This window comes from Neoarius graeffei, chromosome 6, assembly GCF_027579695.1.
Source record: "Neoarius graeffei isolate fNeoGra1 chromosome 6, fNeoGra1.pri, whole genome shotgun sequence".
Taxonomy (NCBI): Eukaryota; Metazoa; Chordata; class Actinopteri; order Siluriformes; family Ariidae; genus Neoarius; species Neoarius graeffei.
Window position 1 is genome coordinate 31,326,417 of NC_083574.1, and position 20,419 is coordinate 31,346,835.

A 20,419-nucleotide genomic window follows, 5' to 3' on the forward strand; every position below is an offset into this window, starting at 1 on the left:
ACATCACATGTGCAGGCAAGGTGGATCCTGAAGACTCTTGGGGCTTTAGCATCATGGGCGAGAATGGCTTTTAAGCCCAGAAAGGCACGGAGCATGGTGATAAGGCAGGGGAAACTGACCGATGCTTTCGAACTGCATGTCCAAGGTGAGCAGATCCCTACAATCAGGGAGAACCACCATTAAATGCCTGGGAAAGTGGTATGATGACACCCTCAGTGACAGAAACAACATCTCCGACACTGTAAATCAGGCGCACGAGTGGCTGAGGAGGATTGACAGGTCAGGCCTACCTGGCAAGTTCAAGTCCTGGATATACCAGCATGGGCTTCTACCAAGGCTGATGTGGTTGCTGACAGTCTATGAGGTCCCAATGACTGCAGTGGAGGGGGTGGAGAGGAAAGTGAATAAACATCTGAGGCGGTGGCTTGGAATCCCTCCCAGCTTCACAGCAGTGGGGCTCTACATTCGATCGGAACAGCTCCAACTTCCAGTTTACTCTGTGGTAGAAGAGTTCAAGGTGGCTAAGTGCAGGGTGGCAATGATGCTCAGAGGCTCAAAAGACAAGCGAGTCAGCAATGCGGGGGTCGTAATAAGAACAGGCCGTAAGTGGGCAGCAGACACTGCAGTCAGGCAAGCCGAAAGCTCCTAGGAGTTGAGGGATATCATTGGCAATGTCTGCACTGGCCAGCAAGGACTGGGAACATCTCACTTCACCCAGTGGAGGAAGGCAAGCGTCCAGCAGAGGAGGGAGATGGTGCAAGCAGAAGTGCGTCACCAAGAGGAAGAGACACGGAAAGCAAAGGCTGTTGAACTAGCAACCCAGGGGACATGGACTAGATGGGACCTCCCAAACAGGAGGGTCACATGGACTGAACTCTGGAGGCTGGAACCTTTCCGTGTGAGCTTCCTCTTGAGGTCTGTATATGACACACTCCCATCGCCAGCGAACCTAGCCAGGTGGGGCCTGAGGGAGGACCCACTCTGCAAGTTGTGTGGGAAGAAGGGTACACTGTCCCACATTTTAGCAGGGTGCCAAACTGCTCTGGCCCAGGGGAGATACAGGTGGCGGCATGACCAAGTGCTCAGTGTGATTGCTGACATCTTCGAGCAGGCCAGGAGACAGTCACAAGTACCATCATTGCAGTTTGTCAGGGCAGGAGAGAAGACATCCTCTGTAAAAAGAGCTAGGACCAACATCCTCCAGGGGTCACAAGGATGGGAGATGTCAGTCGACCTGGGGAAAAAACTCATTTTTCCCCCATCATCCAGACCACCTTGAGGCCTGACATTGTCATCTGGGCAGAGCAGGCAAAGAAAATCATCCTGGTGGAACTGACTGTGCCTTGGGAAGAAGGCTGTGATGAGGCCCATGAGAGGAAGAGCCTAAAATACCAGGACCTCATCATGGAGTGCAGGGAGAAAGGCTAGCAAGCATGGCTGTTTCCAGTGGAGGTGGGGTGTAGAGGGTTCCCGGCACAGTCTGTATGGTTGGTGCTCACTACACAAGGCATATCAGGTAAGGAGAGGAAGACAGCTGTGCGCAGGATTGGGGAGGCAGCAGAGAGAGCCTCATGCTGGTTGTGGTTTAAGAGGGAGGAGGGGGGCTGGAGGCCTGGAGCTGATGGGCAGTGACCTGGCCACCACTGCTGACCCACCAGCTGGAGGGTGTAGCGGTTAAGGGTTGAAACATCCCGTGAAGGTTGGGCACCGTCTGACGACATCGGCTCCAGGCCAAAAGCCACAGTCACTTTAGAGAGTGGCTGTATGTATGGCATCACGTGATGTATAAACAAGTCACCAAGTGGCAAGGGCCCTTCGAGGTCACATCGCGAATCAGGGACATCGACTCTGAAATGAGGCGAACAGATGGGGCAGGGCTCTGCAAATATACCACCTCAATCTATTAAAATGTTGGAATGAGGGGGTCCCTGTCACGTTGCCATTGGTAGTTCCAGAGAGGGCGGAGCTGGGGCTAGAGGTAAAAACAACAAAAGCAACAACTCAAACCGCTCCAGTCCCTTGTGGAATCCACCTCTCACCAGCCCAACTCACAGAGGTTGCCAAGTTGCAAGAGGAATTTTCTGACATGTCCTTGCCCCTTCCCAGCCACACCCACCTCATAGAACACCACACTGAAATGCCCCCAGGAGTGGTGGTGCGTAGCCGCCCTTACCGCTTACCTGAACACAAAAAAAGGTGGTTCGGGATGTACTCAAGGCTATGCTCAATATGGGCATAATCGAGGAGTCACACAATGACTGGAGCAGCCCAGTGGTCCTGGTACCCAAGGCTGATGGGTCGGTACGGTTCTGTGTGGACTACAGAAAAGTCAATGTAGTGTCTAAATTTGACACATACCCAATGCCTCGCATTGATGAGTTGCTTGATCGGTTAGGTGCTGCTCGCTTTTATTCAACACTGGATTTAACAAAGGGATATTGGCAGATCCCCTTGACTCCTCTATCCCGAGAGAAAATGGCTGTTTCCACACCATTTGGATAACATCAGTTTGTCATGCTTCCTTTTGGGTTATTCGGGGCTCCTGCTATGTTCCAGTGGCTTATGGACAAGATCCTCAATCCCCAAGCCGCCTATGTGGCAGTGTACCTCGATGTCATTATTGTGTATAGCAATGATGGGCCGCTGCACCTTGAACACCTTAGGTCCGCTGCAGGCTGGACAGCTCCCCAGCCTGAGTCAGGCGGTGGGGGTATGTGGCAGCAGGGGTGTGGCCAAGCATCGGTTTTTGAATGGAGGGTGTGATCAGGGAAGGTGAGTGGCAAAGTCAATGCACCTGTTGTCAATTAATGTTGTGTGTGTGTTTGTTTTTGCAGTGACAGCAGAGGGTAGAAATGGAGGGAAAGAGCGAAGCAAAGGGAGTTCTCCTGACCAGAACAAATGTATGTGCACGCATGTGTCTGGATAGTGAGTGAGCAAGTAAATGAATGAAGCTGAAAAGCGACAATCTTGAAAATAAAGTTTGTGTGAACATCATCTCCCGCCTGCCATGCTTCAGTACTCCACCCACATCAGGGCTTACTACAAACCCTTATGGTTTGGAAATGTAAAATAGCACAAGAGGTGAAATACTTTCCACATATACTGGCCATTTTATTAGCTACAACTACCTGTGAATTAGCATTCTCTACCCAGTAGTGAAAATAAGGTGTGTAAATGTGTGTACTTACATATACTGGGACAGCATTTGTGTCCACAGTAAAAGTATTGAACATTTCAACATTCATATTATTGTGGCTAACTTCAAAATTCAAATATGCTGATTGCTTTAGTATTATATATTGTGCTTTGTTTAAGCAAGCAGTCAAAACAAAATTAGAATAATAAATTTGCATCTTTGTCCATATCTTGATGAATCAAATCAAACAGATCCAGAAAAGCAGGTGGACAGTATACAAACATGAGGCAGAACATGCAGGCAAGTAAGTACATCAAAGGATTTAACCATCAAAGCAATGGGTACAAACAGTGGTAAAGCAACATTGTCCAAACCTTTCCAGTATGTTCTTCCAACCTGACTCACTTGCGGCTTAGGGTGTATCCAAACCATAAAAACAGCTGCCTGCTCAGGCTGTAGTCAGAATAGATACCTACTGAGGTATCTTCATCTCCAGGATTTTGAAAGCAGTATATACACTCCACAGCCACTTTAAGAGGAACATTTGTACCCCTCTTCATTCATGCAATTATCCAATCAGCCAATCATTTGGCAGCAGTGCAATGCATAAAATCATGTAGATACAGGTCACAAGCTTCAGAATGGTGGAAAAAAAAATCTCAGTTACTTCTGCTGTGGCAGCAATGCTACCTACTGTGCCACTGTGCTACCCATGTCGTTTTTCCCCCCAAACTTTTTTTTTTTAATCAGTTGTGAAGAGCAGTTATTTGAGTTACTATAGCCTTTCTGTCAGCTCGAAATAGTCTGGCCATTCTCCTCTGACCTCTATTATCAACAAATGCTTCTGTCTACAGAACTGACACTCACTGGACATCTTTTTTTTTGCACCATTCTGTGTAAACTCAAGACTGTTATGTGTGAAAAATCACAGATCAGCAGTTTCTGAAATACTCAAACAGATCATTTGGCACCAACAAACCTGCCATGGTCAAAGTCACTGAGATCACACTTTCCCCACATTTTGTTGTTTGATGAAAACATTAAGTTCAGTTTTTGATCTTTACTTGCATGACTTTTATGCATTTTGCTGAAGCCACATGATTGACTGAATAAGTGCCTGAAAAAAGCAGGGGTAAGTGTTGTTTAGGGGAAAAATAAATAAATAAAATATATAAAATTACACAAGTATATGTATCCCATAATCCAGTGCACCAGCCATTCTATAAAAATGGTGGCAGAAAACACAGGGGAACTTTTGTGGACAATTGTTTTTTTACTTGTATTTGTTATATTTAATAATATTATATGAATAGCAAGAAATGTTTGGTGTAGTTACAACATATTCACTCTTTTCAGTTTTTGTATTATTTTCACCACTGATACTTTATTTCATCTTGTCTAATGGACTTTAGTGTTAGTGTCTATTAAAGTATGTCAGTATCCTGGCAATGTGGTGACATGTTGTCTTTAAAGCATGTCTCAAAGTGCTGCGATATGACAACTCACATTTGTAACAGCACATACAGTAAGGCATCATGGCAGCTTTGTTTTCAGACACAACTTACAGTACTCATTCTTTTAAACCTGACAGATTTCCCTTAGCTTATTTCCTGCTTGCTTCCTCTCAAGAGTCTAAATTAAGCACATTGGCAGTCTAAATAAATTCTAACAAACAGGAAAATTGCAAAGATATGTTTACCAAAAAATAATTTGAATTTAAATTTTAAAAAGCTCCAATAATTTCACTTAAACCTTGTAATTACTCCTATACATATGGTATTACTGATTGTTGGCAGGTACCTGGTGCACAGGTGTGCAATGGTGTGAATCAAATGATTGTGTGAACAGGAGATACAAACAGATTTCACAGAAGGATTTTTTACACAGTTAATGTGTGCATATGTGTGTCTATGGGTGTGAGCAGATTTGTAGCATTTTAAGCTAACCTTTATATGCAAGTCAGAAGGCTAAATAGATCAACAACATGTCAATGTGTTTGTTAATACTGAAAGTTGCTCTCTTCGTGTGCATGTCTCAACGCCAGATCCGACAGGTATTATCTTTACTGCCTGTAGAAAAATGAACAAACACAAATTCAGTAATGTGTGTTTGCTTACTATGAACAATATAATGGCAATATGGCTCCAGGGATTCATCTATTGTTGGCAGATTCCAATAAAGAAATTGCACAGTAGGAAAAAAACAATCTACTTTTGAAGATGCTATAACATCTGTTGATATGCCTATCAACAGAGCCAGAGAAGCTCCATTTAATTTGGTGTGCATTCATTAATATGAATATTGGCAAGTTTAAATTTTTAATGCAGTATTTACAGGGCATAAGAGGCATTTGGCTTCACTTTTGAACTACCTTGTATACACCTTACGATGTGTGTGTGTGTGTGTGTGTGCCATTGCCTGTAATGATGGTGTCTCCTTCATAGTTGAAGGCACAGGAGAAGATCTCATCAGTGTGTCCTTCCAACACCTGCACACATTATCATTACTGCACATGAGTTCTTTACTTCAGAACTCATTACAGAACATGACTTCTGAAGGTTTATATAAAGCAAGTAAAGGGTGCAAAATTAGTAATTAATAAATTACATAATCACACCTGCAGACATGAGCCAGAGTTCGCACACCAAACACGTGCTGTCCGATCCGCACTCGCTGTTAATACCCGTGTCCCCTGTGGGTTAAAGCACACCTAGAAGAAATTAAGAGTCACCAGTCATGCGAAATGAATATTAATGTGATTCAACGTTATTATTTTATCTTCGTTCAAAATGCAAAAGCAAAAGTAATGGCATGTAATTCATTATACCATACATCACAAAAAAGACAGTTATAATGGTATTTCAAAATATTGTCACAATCCCTTGTTACACTACTGTTCATACTGCCTAGGTGGACGATATTATAGTGCAATGAGATAAACGTCTTACTACATAAATTATGCAGTATTTGTCATAACTACTGCCATTATATAGTGAATCCTTTCCTTTTTTTTCCTTGACCCACACCATGCATGAACACAGTATGAAGCAATATGTGATACCCTTCCTATCACCTTCCTGGTTCATAAGCGGACCATAATGGAGTTCATATTATTAGCGAATAACTGATAGTTCAGCTAATGCAACTATTATTGGTACGATGTCTCTCAGTCACTCTGGATAACAATCAATCTAAGACACTGAATGGAGAATTAACAAACTACAAACTTCACAATAAAGTATTTATTGATCATGAAAAGTTTTTTCTTTTCTTTTTTAGGCCTTTGTAACTGAGGATAATGCCTTGCACCATAACTTTATGAACACAAAGACTTTTCTTCTTTATCGTGTTTTTTTTCTCAGCCTATTTTCAAGTAAAATTAATAAATAAAAAAAGAAAACTTGATATAGATTAAGTCAAGCCTGAAGCATATTAACTAACTATAAACTAAAATCACTAACTTGCACTTCAGACACAGGACAATTAAGGCCCTGGTCATGCTATTGGTCCCAATTATGTTGCACAAGGGGTAAAGTTGAAACATCCTTATATGTACCCAGTACTATACTTTTTGATTTCCTAATACCCTAAAGTCAACAAACTGCAGGGAGTGAGAGCTTAATGGGACAGAGTGCACATTATCCAAACATCTGAATGAAGCAACAAGAAGGCTCTTCTGCTTCAAATAAGGTGGTGTAAACTCAAAGTTCCGAAAATTCACTTTACCTAGGCTTGTCAATGATCCAAGCACACTTTCTTTGTGACAAAACTTGAAAATTTCAGCAGAATCGGAACATCGGTTACAGAGGCAATTGAAATTTCATATGTGACAAATGTTTACCGAAAATAGTCAAATGAACTTTGGCCAAATGGCACATCTTAAAATTCTCAGTGTCAGAAGTCTGTGTATTACACCTACAGTATATATGTTAGACTCAGCCTTCTAAGAGGACATTTTGAATGACTCCAATTCTCACCTGTTGGGACACAGCAGCCTACTAGAAATAACTTAAAGTTGTTTACGGAAAATGTCACATACGGAACCATGGGTTTGCATTGCATCTGGTGAGACTGACATTCCACATGCAGCTTGAATCTTACTACACATTTAAACTATCAACTGTTAGTAGTCCAACCAACAAGAAATTTAGAGGCTATGCCAAACAGGCAAAAACTATCAACAGTTCCTATCTGGTCCTATATCTGCACGCAACATGGCATATGGCCAAATGGGAGGCTTTGGATGACTGTGGTCATCTGGAAATAGATCAGAAAAAAAATCATTATGCTACCCAAGCTAGTCCTATATGAACACTATTAGGACATGTTGTGCTTTTGGTGATAAATAGCAAACATGATCTAATAGTAGCTTAGACGTGACATTTTCTGGAATAAGACCAATAATGTGACCAGGGCCATAATTATGTTTTGCTCTCTCAGGCTTAATCCAAAATAGTGGTCACTCATACACATCAAGGTCAAGGCTTTTTTTTATTGCCATTTCAACCATATACAGTTAGTACAGTACACAGTTAAAACGAAACAACATTTCTTCAGGACCATGGTGCTACATAAAGCATCACAGGACTACAAATCTACATATAACAGCAAAAGTGCATGAGTGCAGCAAGTGCAAACACTGCAGACTATAAACTACACATACAACATAAAGTGCAAACATCAATAACAGAAATTGGAAACATCAAGGATAGCACAAAAAAAAAAAGACAACTAGCATAAACAGACAGCACAGTGCCAACCAGTACCTGTCACTGATAATGTACGGAAAGTTTGAGTGTGCGTTTTGAGGTAGTAATATGTTCAAAAAAATTAAATAAATGTAAACAATATGCAAGTGATAAACATTGTAAACATTGTAAAAAGTGATGTGTATTGTTCTTCACTGTGCAAAGATTGCAGTGAGAGTGGTGATCTCAACAGTCTGTGTGTATCAGACCAGTCCCACGGAGTTGAGGATTCTGATGGCATGTGGGAAGAAACTGTTACAAAGCCCGGCTGTGAAGGCCCAAATGCTTTGGTACCTTTTTCCAGATGGCAGGAAGGTGAAGAGCTTGTGTGAGGAGTGTGTGGGATCATCCACAGTGCTGGTGGCTTTCCAAATGCAGCGGATGGTGTAAATGTCCGTGATGGAGGGAAGAGAGACTCCAATGATCTTCTCAGCTGCTCTCGCTATCTGCTGTAGGATTTTGTGATCCAAGACGGTGTAATTCCCAAACCAGACCAGTAAGAACAATGAGTCAGCAGACAGAGAGAAGGTACAATGGCTATCAGACTGGTGCAGAGTCAACAACCAGTCTCTAAACGTAGACAAAACAATAGAGATGGTTGTTGACTTTGGAAAAACACAAAGTGACCACTCTCCAATGTACATTGACAGCTCACTCATGGAGGACATCAGGAGCACCAAATTCCTTGGTGTCCATCTGGCGTAGAACCTCACCTGGTCCCTCAACACCAACCCCAAGAAAGCCCAACAGCGTCTCTACTTCCTACAAAGGCTGAGGAAAACCCATCTTCCATCACCCATCCTCACAATATTCTACAGAGAACATCTGCCAGCTGGTCTGCACATCCTCTGAGCATTATACCGTGGATGGTGTCTGGTCTAGCAGCCTTCTGTGGGTTGACTCTGCGTAGTTTTCCTCACATCAGCTATGGTCAGACACAGTACCTGGTCATTGGGAGGAGGGATGGTCTTCCTCATTGCCATGCCATTCTGTGCCTCAAACCATGTGTAGAAGCTGTTTAGCGCATCTGGAAGGAAGGCATCATTGTCACAGGCAGTTGGTATTGTCCTGTAGTTTGTGATGGCCTGGATACCCTGCCACATGCGGCGTGTGTCACCGCCATCATGAAAGTAGTTGTGGATTCTCTGGGCATGTGCTGATGGCCTGAGTCAGATTGGCCCTCGCTACTCTTAGGGCTGCCCCATCACCTGCTCTGAAGGCAGCATCTCGGGTCCTCAGTAGTGCGCTCACCTCTGCAGTAATCCACGGCTTCTGGTTGGGGCAAGTGGTGATGATCTTAGAGACAGTAACATCATCAATGCACTTGTTGATGTAGCTGGTTACTGATGCTGTGTACTCCTCTAAGCTGGTGCAGTCACCATTGTTTACAGCCTTCCTAAACATGTCCCAGTCAGTTCTCTCAAAACAATCCTGGAGCGCAGGATTTTTACCAGGTTTTTACCTGCTTTAGAAAACTGACCGGTTTGGAGCATCTGACGAGTGCTCTGTATGATGGAATTAGTGTAACAGAGATGTGGTCTGAATAGCCAAGGTGGGGGTGGGGCTCCGCCCGGTACACACCAGGAAAGTTAGTGTAAACAAGATCCAGCATGTTCGCCCTTCTTGTTGCAAAGTCCACATACTGATAGAATTTGGGGAGCACTGACCTGAGATCCACATGGTTGAAATCTCTGGTGACAATAAACAGTCCATCTGGGTGTGCATTCTGCAGGTTGCTGATATCACCGTACAGTACACAGAGCGCTTACTTAGCATTAGTGCCAGGGGGAATGTAAACTCCTATTATGAAGATGGAAATCTGCTCCCATGGTAAATAAAATGGTCTACATCTAACAGTCACAAACTCCACTAGTGATGAGCAATAACTAGAAACTAGCAGTGAATTGCTACACCATTTTTCGTTGATGTAAATACACAAGCCACCTCCAAGAGTCTTACCGCACAGAGCTGCATTTCAATCGGCTCAGAACGAAGCCAGCCCATACAGCCAAATGGCGGTCACTGGAACTCTACCGCTGAGCCATGTCTCTGTGGACACAGCAGTTTCTAAATTCACGCTGGGTAGTCTGCTGGAGTCAGATATAGCCTTTCCAGCAGATCATATTTTATGATGTTTTCTGCATGATTTCTGTACTGAAGGAGTGCCTGGCGATGGTAGACATGAACACCAGTTAATCCAATGTCCATGTGCTGTACAAGGTTGGGCAAAGGAACAAAATGACAAGCGACTCCCTTTCCCTGAGAATATTGGTGTTTGGATCTCTCCATCCTGATTGGGTGTTTCAAAAGCTTCATCTTCTTCATGGTATTTTCAGCTTGTTTGTGCCACTCAGGTGTGATACATTTTAAGTCATATTATTATCGAAAAGAGTTCACCGTAAATAGAAGTGAAACTGAATTTTTTAAATGGTGTATAACAGGATGTATTCAATTTTATGATGAACTTTATGATGACAACAAAAAGGTTGCTTATTTGCTAATGATCCTAACTAGTTAAGCTAACTTGTCAGACAGGGAATGTGAACATGAGAACTGTTTAAATAGCTACCTGTCCCAGTGTTTGTACTGTTTTGCTAGGATACTGTTAGCCACTCACAACCTACAGCAATTAATTATTAAACAAAACAGGTTTCATTTTTTTTCCCATAAGCCTCATAATATTGTGCTGCTCAATATGATACAGGAATCAATACTGTAACATTGTAAACTATGATAAAAACTAGACAATTATCAAACTACAAAATTGTAATATCTGCAGATGAGTCTGTATGTGTGTGTGTGTGTGTGTGTGTGTGTGTGTGTGTGTGTGTGTGTGTGTGTGTGCGTGTGTGTGTGTGAGAGAGAGAGAGAGAGCGCGCGGGAGTAATTAAACTCTGTGTGACCCGTGTCACTGTGGCAGTATGTTCCGTAGCCAAAATTGATGAAGAGCCCCTTATGCGGATGCTGTTATAAAAATGTAAGAGTGTGTTTGAATTATAATCCATTATACAGGAAATGGGACTATTCTGGCCTTCATGATGAGAGAGAGAGAGAGAGAGAGAGAGAGAGAGAGAGAGAGAGAGAGAGATGATGGATGGACACAGGGAGGAATTGAGGGGGAGTGTGAGAAAAATAAAAGATGTGTTCATAATGATAATGGTGGCATGATGACAGGAGTGAGAAGGAAATGGGTAACTGAAAGAAATATGAGAAAATGGTATAGAGAAAGAGATAGAGAGCAAGACAGGTTGAGGCAAACAGGAAGTGACTGAAGGACAGGTAAGTAAAACAGGAAATGAACAAGAGAAAGAGGAAATGGAGATGCAATAAGGAAAAAAGAGGTGTGTGTGTGTGTGCATGTGTGTGCATGCGTGCGTGCCCTTTCATGCATGCATGCAAGACTTACCTTAGATATCTCTCCTTCATGACCCTCAAGTTTACATACACATTGGTATGTTTCTGAATTAAACACCCTGGATGTACCTAAAGAGAGGGGGAATGAGTATGAAGAGAGGATGTGAAGGTAGTGATGATAATGATGGTAATGTTTATGATAATCTTGTTGTAATGCAGATGATGATAACAATATTGACTGTGATCATGATGCTAATGATTGTAGTGATGTTGGTGAGAACTGTGCTCATGGTAATGATGTGACTGGTGTGATACTGGTAATGATGTGCCTGCTTGTTAGCTAGCACTAGTGATAATGTGGTTGGTGAGTATGGTTAGTGGTGGTGTGGAAAATTGTGATGCTGTTGTGCTGATGATAGCAATGGTCTCACCATCGGCTGAAGCTGTTGCGATGAGCTGACCAGTATAATTGAAGCAAACATCCAGCACCTCATCATCATGACCAATTAAAGTTGCCAAACACTGGCCACTCTCAGCATCCCATACCTACACACATACAAAAATACAAGCTCAGTTTAGGCCTTTTATACACACATACAAAGCATTTATTTGTGATATTTACTGACTATAGCACTGATTTCTGACCTTACAGCTTTTGTCCATAGAAGCAGAGACAATGAGGGAACAGTCCCAGTTGAAATGCACACAACTGATTTCTCCCCTGTGCCCTATTAGAGTGTGTATTCGCCTTCAATGACACATACAACCCAATAAATACATTTTTAAAATATTCCACAGAACGTTTGTGAAATGGCTATCTAGAATATGGAATGGCTATGCTAATTTCCCTTTTTCCACAATTCAGGTCCAGGCAGAGAATGTTCAAAATTCTGAGTGAATTCTGAGGACCCTGATTGCTGGGTCACACACACCTCCCTGATGGCACATCCCACAGTGTGAGTGTGTGATCAAAAGACCCAGTGACCAAACGATTTCCGACCGTGTTGAAGGAGAGAGAGATTATCTCAGCAGAATGACCCTAAGTCAGTATGAGAGACAAAAAGGCAAACAAAAGGGAAAATGAGACATTAGTCATTATTCTACACCAAGGACAAAAACAGAACATGTAGAATATTTAAGAACTGATTATTCTCATGCATAATTTACATTCACTGAAGAGGAATTGGGAAGTTAAACAATATTATGGTGTCATATCACACACACACACACACACACACACACACACACACACACACAGCAAAAGGCAAAGAGGGCTCCATATGCCACAAACTGCCTCGCTGCCTATGTGAAAGTAAAGGCACAAACAATTATGACACCAAGAACTGGCTGAATACCTAGTATCCTATCTAGGCTTTCCATAATTACATTGTTTTCAAGAATGGTGTTGGCCTGGGTTTGAGGGGATATGGTGCAATGGAATTTTGTTTTAAAAATAAGTTTGTTAGAAAAAACATATCCCTGGAAAATCAAACAAAAATAATCACCATGGAAGCAGACAGGATTGCTTCTGTGGAAGTGGTGGGATTCGTGAGAATTCTTTCTGGAGTGAACAGTGGGATTTTTAAAAACAGTCCCATGCACGTCTCGAGTCCACACCTTTACTGTGGGTACAGGTGAATGCATTATCTATTGACCTTCCAAAATCTCATCTCATCTCATTATCTCTAGCCGCTTTATCCTTCTACAGGGTCGCAGGCAAGCTGGAGCCTATCCCAGCTGACTACGGGCGAAAGGCGGGGTACACCCTGGACAAGTCGCCAGGTCATCACAGGGCTGACACATAGACACAGACAACCATTCACACTCACATTCACACCTACGGTCAATTTAGAGTCACCAGTTAACCTAACCTGCATGTCTTTGGACTGTGGGGGAAACCGGAGCACCCGGAGGAAACCCACGCGGACACGGGGAGAACATGCAAACTCCACACAGAAAGGCCCTCGCCGGCCCCGGGGCTCGAACCCAGGACCTTCTTGCTGTGAGGCGACAGCGCTAACCACTACACCACCGTGCCGCCCACCTTCCAAAATAAGAGTTGTATATAATCTTTAAACAGGCACTTGTAACATGACTGTAGCTGTTACACTTGTAGCTGTTAAAGCAATGAATGAAGGTCAAATATGATGAAGAAAGCTGCAAGTGGCAGGCACTCTTTTTTATGTATTGTTTACACTTAAAGTTGAGTTGAAGATCAGTAAAATAATATACTACTGTAATCCAGTCAGACAATAACAAATGCAACTTATTTCCATCCCTCTTTATCTCATGTACAGTATTTGAAATATAACTATAATATTGCTGCTGTTTAAACACTTCTTCTGCCATTTAGAAATGGAAATTGCATCATAGCACAGCACTGCTGTCTGGCTAAGTCTACGGTAATGCATACTCCGCATCTAATTCCTATTCTAGTGGTCAATTAACCAGATTTACTAAAGTAATAGAACAGCCCTTCAGATGGACAAAGTGGCTCAACTGAGGGTAGGGGGAAAAAAAGAATTGGAACACAGACAAAAGATACGCACTGCTAGGGTGGAAACCTCTTTACCACTTTCCACATCCCATAATTTAGCCATAGTGTCCATGCTGCCTGTGGCAACCAGGGTACTCTGGGGGTTGAAGGTTACACAGACCTGCAAAGGACACACACACACACACACACACACACACACACACACACACACACACACACATTGTATGCCTGTGCAATCTGTAAAATTAACTGGTGTGTTTTTAAATTTGTGTTATGCCTTTTTTAGGATGATAGCAAAACATACACCAATGGTTTCTGACAGGTGGAAAAAGTACTAATGTGTAACCAGCAAAGGAGGTTGCTGATGGTGTCACTGTCAGTGTTGTGAACCTAAAACCTTTTTAATTATTCAGTAATGACTATGAATTATTCAGTAACTACAGTGCATAATAGGACAATAGGAAAATGTATAGTTACGAGAGTGACAAATATAAGCCTATCATTGTTGAGTACAGGGAATTTAAGGAATCTATACAGTGTGTGAACAAGATATTCACAAATATTTTAGATTCATACATAGATTTTTCACAACAGATCTATATCAGAATAAAATAGAATAAAATCAACTCTTGCAGACTTGAGGTAAAAGACATACGATTTCTGCTGTGTGTCCTCTAAATGTGTAGAAACACTTCCCAGTTTCAGCACTCCATAATTTGCAAGTCTTATCAAAGGAGCCTGTAGCTATTTTATCTCTGAGAGAGACAAAGTTAGAGAGAAACACAGAAAATAAAAATGAATATGTTTCTGTCCATACATTTCCATATGTACAGTGGTGCTTGAAAGTTTGTGAACCCTTGAGAATTTTCTATATTTCTGCATAAATATGACCTAAAACATCATCAGATTTTCACACAAGTCCTAAAGTAGATAAAGAGAACCCAGTTAAACAAATGAGACAAAAATATTATACTTGGTCATTTATTTATTGAGGAAAATGATCCAATATTACATATCTGTGAGTGGCAAAAGTACAGTGCCTTGAAAAAGTATTCATACCCCTTGAACTTTTTCACAATTTTTCCACCTTACAACCAAGAACTTAAAAGTTTTTTTATTGAGATTTTATGTGATAGACCAACACAGAGTAGCACATACCGGTAATTGTGAAGTGAAACGAAAATGATAAATGGTCTTCAAAATTTTAAACAAATAAAAATCTGAAAAATGTGGTGTGCATTAGTATTCAGCCCCCTGTACTCTGATACCTCTAAATACAATCCAGTGCAATCAATTGCCTTCACAAGTCATCTAATTAGTTAAGAGTGTCCTACTGTGTGTAATTTACTCTCAGCATAAATACACTTGTTCTGTGAAGGCCTCAGTGGTTTGTTAGAGAACACTGAAGAACAAACAGCATCATGAAGACCAAAGAACTCACCAGACAGGTCAGGGATAAAGTTCTGGAGAAGTTTAAAGCAGGGTTAGGTTATTAAAAAATATCCCAAGCTCTGAACATCTCAAGAAGCACTGTTCAATCCATCATTCAAAAATGGAAAAAGTATGGCACAACTGCAAACCTACCAAGACATGGCCATCCACCTAAACTGACAGAGCGAGCAAGGAGAGCACTGGTCAGAGAAGCAGTCAAGAGGCCCATGATCACTCTGGAGGAGCTGCAGAAATCCACAGCTCAGGTGGGAGAATCTGTGCACAGGACAACTATAAGTCGTACACTCCACAAATCTGGCCTTTTTGGAAGAGTGGCAAGAAGAAAGCCATTGTTGAAAGACAGGCATAAGAAATCCCATTTGCAGTTTGCCAGAAGCCATGTAGGGGACACAGCAAACATGTGGAAGAAGGTGCTTTGGTCAGACGAGACCAAAGTTGGAACTTTTTGGCCTAAATGCAAAGCGCTATGTGTGGCGGAATATGAACACTGCTCATCACCCTGCACACACCATCCCCACTGTGAAACATGGTGGTGGCAGCATCATGCTATGGGGATGCTTTTCTTCAGCAGGGACAGGGAAGCTGGTCAGAGTTGATGGGAAGATGGATGGAGCTAAATACAGGGCAATCCTGGAAGAAAACCTGTTGGAGGCTGCAAAAGATTTGAGACTGGGAAGGAGATTCACCTTCCAGCAAGACAATGACCCTAAACATACAGCCAGAGCTACAATAGAATGGTTTAGATCAAAGAATATTCATGTGTTAGAATGGCCCAGTGAAAGTCCAGACCTAAATCCCATTGAGCATCTGTGGCAAGACTTGAAAATTGCTGTTCACACAGTTGTACGTCTCTGCAAAACCTGATGAGAGACACCAGCTTAATAGAATTGAGGAATGTGTTAAGGACGTTAGACACTGGATGCTTATTAATTTCCTTCTGCTTAACTCTGACAAGACTGAAGTACTTGTGCTAGGACCACATACAGCTAGAAGTAAGTTTTCTGATTACACAGTAACTCTGGATGGCCTTTCTGTTTCTTCACGTGCAGCAGTAAAAGACCTCGGAGTGATTATTGACCCCAGTCTTTCATTTGAAACTCACATTGATAACATCACCCGGATAGCTTTCTTTCATCTCAGAAATATTGCAAAGATAAGAAATTTAAATGTCATTGCATGATGCAGAAAAACTAGTCCATGCTTTCGTTACCTCCAGGTTGGATTATTGTAATGCCTTACTGTCTGGATGTTCCAATAAGTGCATAAACAAGCTCCAGTTAGTTCAAAATGCAGCAGCAAGAGTCCTTACTAGAACTAGAAAATATGACCACATCACGCCTGTCTTATCCACACTGCATTGGCTCCCAATCAAATTTCGTATTGATAATAAAATACTACTATTGACCTTTAAAGCACTAAATGGTCTCGCACCACAGTACCTGAGTGAACTTCTGCTCCTCTATGACCCGCCACGCCTACTTAGATCAAAAGGTGCAGGCTATCTGCTGGTACCTCGTATAGTGAAGGCTACAGTGGGGCAAAAAAGTATTTAGTCAGCCACCAATTGTGCAAGTTCTCCCACTTAAAAAGATGAGAGAGGCCTGTAATTTTCATCATAGGTACACTTCAACTATGAGAGACAGAATGGGGGGAAAGAATCCAGGAAATCACATTGTAGGATTTTTAATGAATTAATTGGTAAATTCCTCGGTAAAATAAGTATTTGGTCACCTACAAACAAGCAAGATTTCTGGCTCTCACAGACCTGTAACAACTTCTTTAAGAGGCTCCTCTGTCCTCCACTTGTTACCTGTATTAATGGCACCTGTTTGAACTCGTTATCAGTATAAAAGACACCTGTCCACAACCTCAAACAGTCACACTCCAAACTCCACTATGGCCAAGACCAAAGAGCTGTCAAAGGACACCAGAAACAAAATTGTAGACCTGCACCAGGCTGGGAAGACTGAATCTGCAATAGGTAAGCAGCTTGGTGTGAAGAAATCAACTGTGGGAGCAATTATTAGAAAATGGAAGACATACAAGACCACTGATAATCTCCCTAGATCTGGGGCTCCACGCAAGATCCCACCCCATGGGGTCAAAATGATCACAAGAACGGTGAGCAAAAATCCCAGAACCACACTGGGGGACCTAGTGAATGACCTGCCGAGAGCTGGGACCAAAGTAACAAAGGCTACCATCAGTAACACACTAGGCCGCCAGGGACTCAAATCCTGCAGTGCCAGACGTGTCCCCCTGCTTAAGCCAGTACGTATCCAGGCCCATCTGAAGTTTGCTAGAGAGCATTTGGATGATCCAGAAGAGGACTGGGAGAATGTCATATGGTCAGATGAAACCAAAATAGAACTTTTTGGTAAAAACTCAACTTGTTGTGTTTGGAGGAGAAAGAATGCTGAGTTGCATCCAAAGAACACCATACCTACTGTGAAGCATGGGGGTGGAAACATCATGCTTTGTGGCTGTTTTTCTGCAAAGGGACCAGGACGACTGATCCATGTAAAGGAAAGAATGAATGGGGCCATGCATCATGAGATTTTGAGTGAAAACCTCCTTCCATCAGCAAGGGCATTGAAGATGAAACATGGCTGGGTCTTTCAGCATGACAATGATCCCAAACACACCGCCCGGGCAACAAAGGAGTGGCTTCATAAGAAGCCTTTCAAGGTCCTGGAGTGGCCTAGCCAGTCTCCAGATCTCAACCCCATAGAAAATCTTTGGAGGGAGTTGAAAGTCCGTGTTGCCCAGTGACAGCCCCAAAACATCACTGCTCTAGAGGAGATCTGCATGGAGGAATGGGCCAAAATACCAGCAACAGTGTGTGAAAACCTTGTGAAGACTTACAGAAAACGTTTGACCTCTGTCATTGCCAACAAAGTGTATATAACAAAGTATTGAGATGAACTTTTGTTATTGACCAAATACTTATTTTCCACCATAATTTGCAAATAAATTCTTTAAAAATCAGACAATGTGATTTTCTGGATTTTTTTTCTCATTTTGTCTCTCATAGTTGAGGTATACCTATGATGAAAATTACAGGCCTCTCTCATCTTTTTAAGTGGGAGAACTTGCACAATTGGTGACTGACTAAATACTTTTTTGCCCCACTGTACATCAGGGGGCAGAGCCTTTTCTTACAAAGCCCCACAGTTATGGAACAGCCTTCCAAGTAATGTTCGGGAATCAGACACAGTCTCAGCATTTAAGTCTAGGCTGAAAACATATCTGTTTAGTCAAGCCTTTTGTTAATGGTGTTTATGAGGTAAAGGAGTAGATCTGGAGGGTCCTCAGACATAGAGTGTTTTGGTAAACTGGGATGTATGGATGCTGTCAGTCCCCACTCGCTTGCTCACTCGAGTTTGTTGACGGTGTAGTGGCTGGCTGCTTTATGTCCCGGGGCTCCCTCATGCCTGTGTTACCTTCTGGCTCTCTCCTTTTAGTTATGCTGTCATAGTTAGTTGCCGGAGTCCCTGCTTGTACTCGGTGCAATATGTATACCGTTCCTACTTATTCAGGTGACATTGGGCATACCTAACCACCTGTGTTTTCTTCCCCCCCCCCCCCCCCAATCTGTCCCTCTGAGTTACATGGAGTCAACAGGAAATCTTTTGGTGGAGAGGGTGGAGACCTCGACTGGCTATCGTAGCCTGCAGGGAATCGGCCGTCAGACATTCTGTCGCATGTCCCAGACCCGGTGAAATGTAACTGAATTGTCTTGGCCAGCCCTAAGGGTCCCATCTGCATCTCATCATTGCTGAGGAGTGTGCTCCCATCACCCAATCAAGCATCCAGCCAGAGCAGGTCATGATATATTTTACCGTATTAACATGCCATTGTGTGTTATGCCTGATGTAAAGACTCTCGTCTCTGCGAGCCTACCACACAGATTTAATACTTGTCATTTTTAGGGCATACCTAACAACGTGTTTTCTTTCTCTCTCTCTTCCCCCCCATCTGTCCCTCTGAGTTACATGTTGATCCTGGGATTGAGATGCTGGCCTCTTCTGCCCCTCGGACCTGCTTGATCCATCCTGGTGCCCTGTGTCTGGTCGGAGTTTTATCGCCCCACTCCTGTGAAGGACGGCCCCATGAGGACAGTTGAGGGTTATACCTGTTAAAACTGTTAATATTATAGTCAGGCTGTCTGTTGTTGCCCAAATGAGGATGGGTTCCCTTTTGAGTCTGGTTCCTCTCAAGGTTTCTTCCTCATGTCATCTGAGGGAGTTTTTCCTTGCCACCGTTGCCACAGGCTTGCTCATTGGGGATAGATTAGGGATAAAATTAGCTCATGTTTTAAGTCGCTCAAATTCTGTAAAGCTGCTTTGCGACAATGTTTATTGTTAAAAGCGCTGTACAAATAAACTTGATTGATTGATTGATTGATTGTTCACAGACACTCTCCATCCAATCTGGCTGAGCTTGAGCTATTTTGCAAAGAAGAATGGGCAAAAATTTCAGTGTCTAGATGCGCAAAGCTGGTAGAAACATAACAAAAGACTTGCAGCTGTAATTGTAGCAAAAGGTGGCTCTACAAAGTATTGACGCAGGGGGGCTGAATACTAATGCACATCATATTTTTCAGATTTTTATTTGTTTAAAATTTTGAAGACCATTTATCATTTTCGTTTCACTTCACAATTATGTGCTACTCTGTGTTGGTCTATCACATAAAATCTCAATAAAAAACTTTTAAGTTTGTGGTTGTAAGGTGGAAAAATGTGAAAATGTTCAAGGCGTATGAATACTTTTTCAAGGCACTGTATGTGAACCTTTGCTTTCAGTATCTGGTGCGACCCCCTTGTGCAGCAATAACTGCAACTAAACATTTCTGCCAAGGGAATTCAGTCACGTGATCACCATCTGTGTTTACATCCCTCCAAGGGCAGACGCAGCCACTGCATGTGAGAGGATTCACTCTGTCACAGCAAGGCTGCAGACACAGCACCCTGAGGCATTTATCATCATTTCTGGGGACTTTAATCATGCTACTTTGGACTCTACTTTGGCTGCTTTTTTACCAGGCTGTGGATTGTCCAACAAGAAACAACAGGACTGACTTGCTGTATGCTAATGTGAGTGATGCATACAGAGCCACACCCGTCCCCCCACTAGGGAAGTCTGACCACAACCTGGTTCTTCTACAGCCGAAGTACACCCCCCTGGTTCAAAGGCAGCCTGCAACAACTAGCTCCATCAGGAAGTGGTCTC

The 20,419-nt window shown here is 42.6% G+C and overlaps 1 protein-coding gene across 1 annotated transcript in view; it reads right to left on the reverse strand.

Moving 5' to 3' along the window:
* Window positions 1–5,170: 5,170 nt before the first annotated feature.
* The window catches only part of daw1 (dynein assembly factor with WDR repeat domains 1), a 72,660-nt gene continuing 57,411 nt past the window's right edge, over window positions 5,171–20,419 (reverse strand). The window contains exons 6-14 of the mRNA XM_060922885.1: window positions 14,391–14,490; window positions 13,788–13,895; window positions 12,171–12,277; window positions 11,884–11,986; window positions 11,670–11,784; window positions 11,291–11,367; window positions 5,754–5,846; window positions 5,555–5,624; window positions 5,171–5,205 (exon numbers count right to left, since the gene is read on the reverse strand). Of these exons, the coding sequence (XP_060778868.1) occupies window positions 5,171–5,205; window positions 5,555–5,624; window positions 5,754–5,846; window positions 11,291–11,367; window positions 11,670–11,784; window positions 11,884–11,986; window positions 12,171–12,277; window positions 13,788–13,895; window positions 14,391–14,490 (808 nt within the window). The remainder of the gene's footprint in view (window positions 5,206–5,554; window positions 5,625–5,753; window positions 5,847–11,290; window positions 11,368–11,669; window positions 11,785–11,883; window positions 11,987–12,170; window positions 12,278–13,787; window positions 13,896–14,390; window positions 14,491–20,419) is intronic.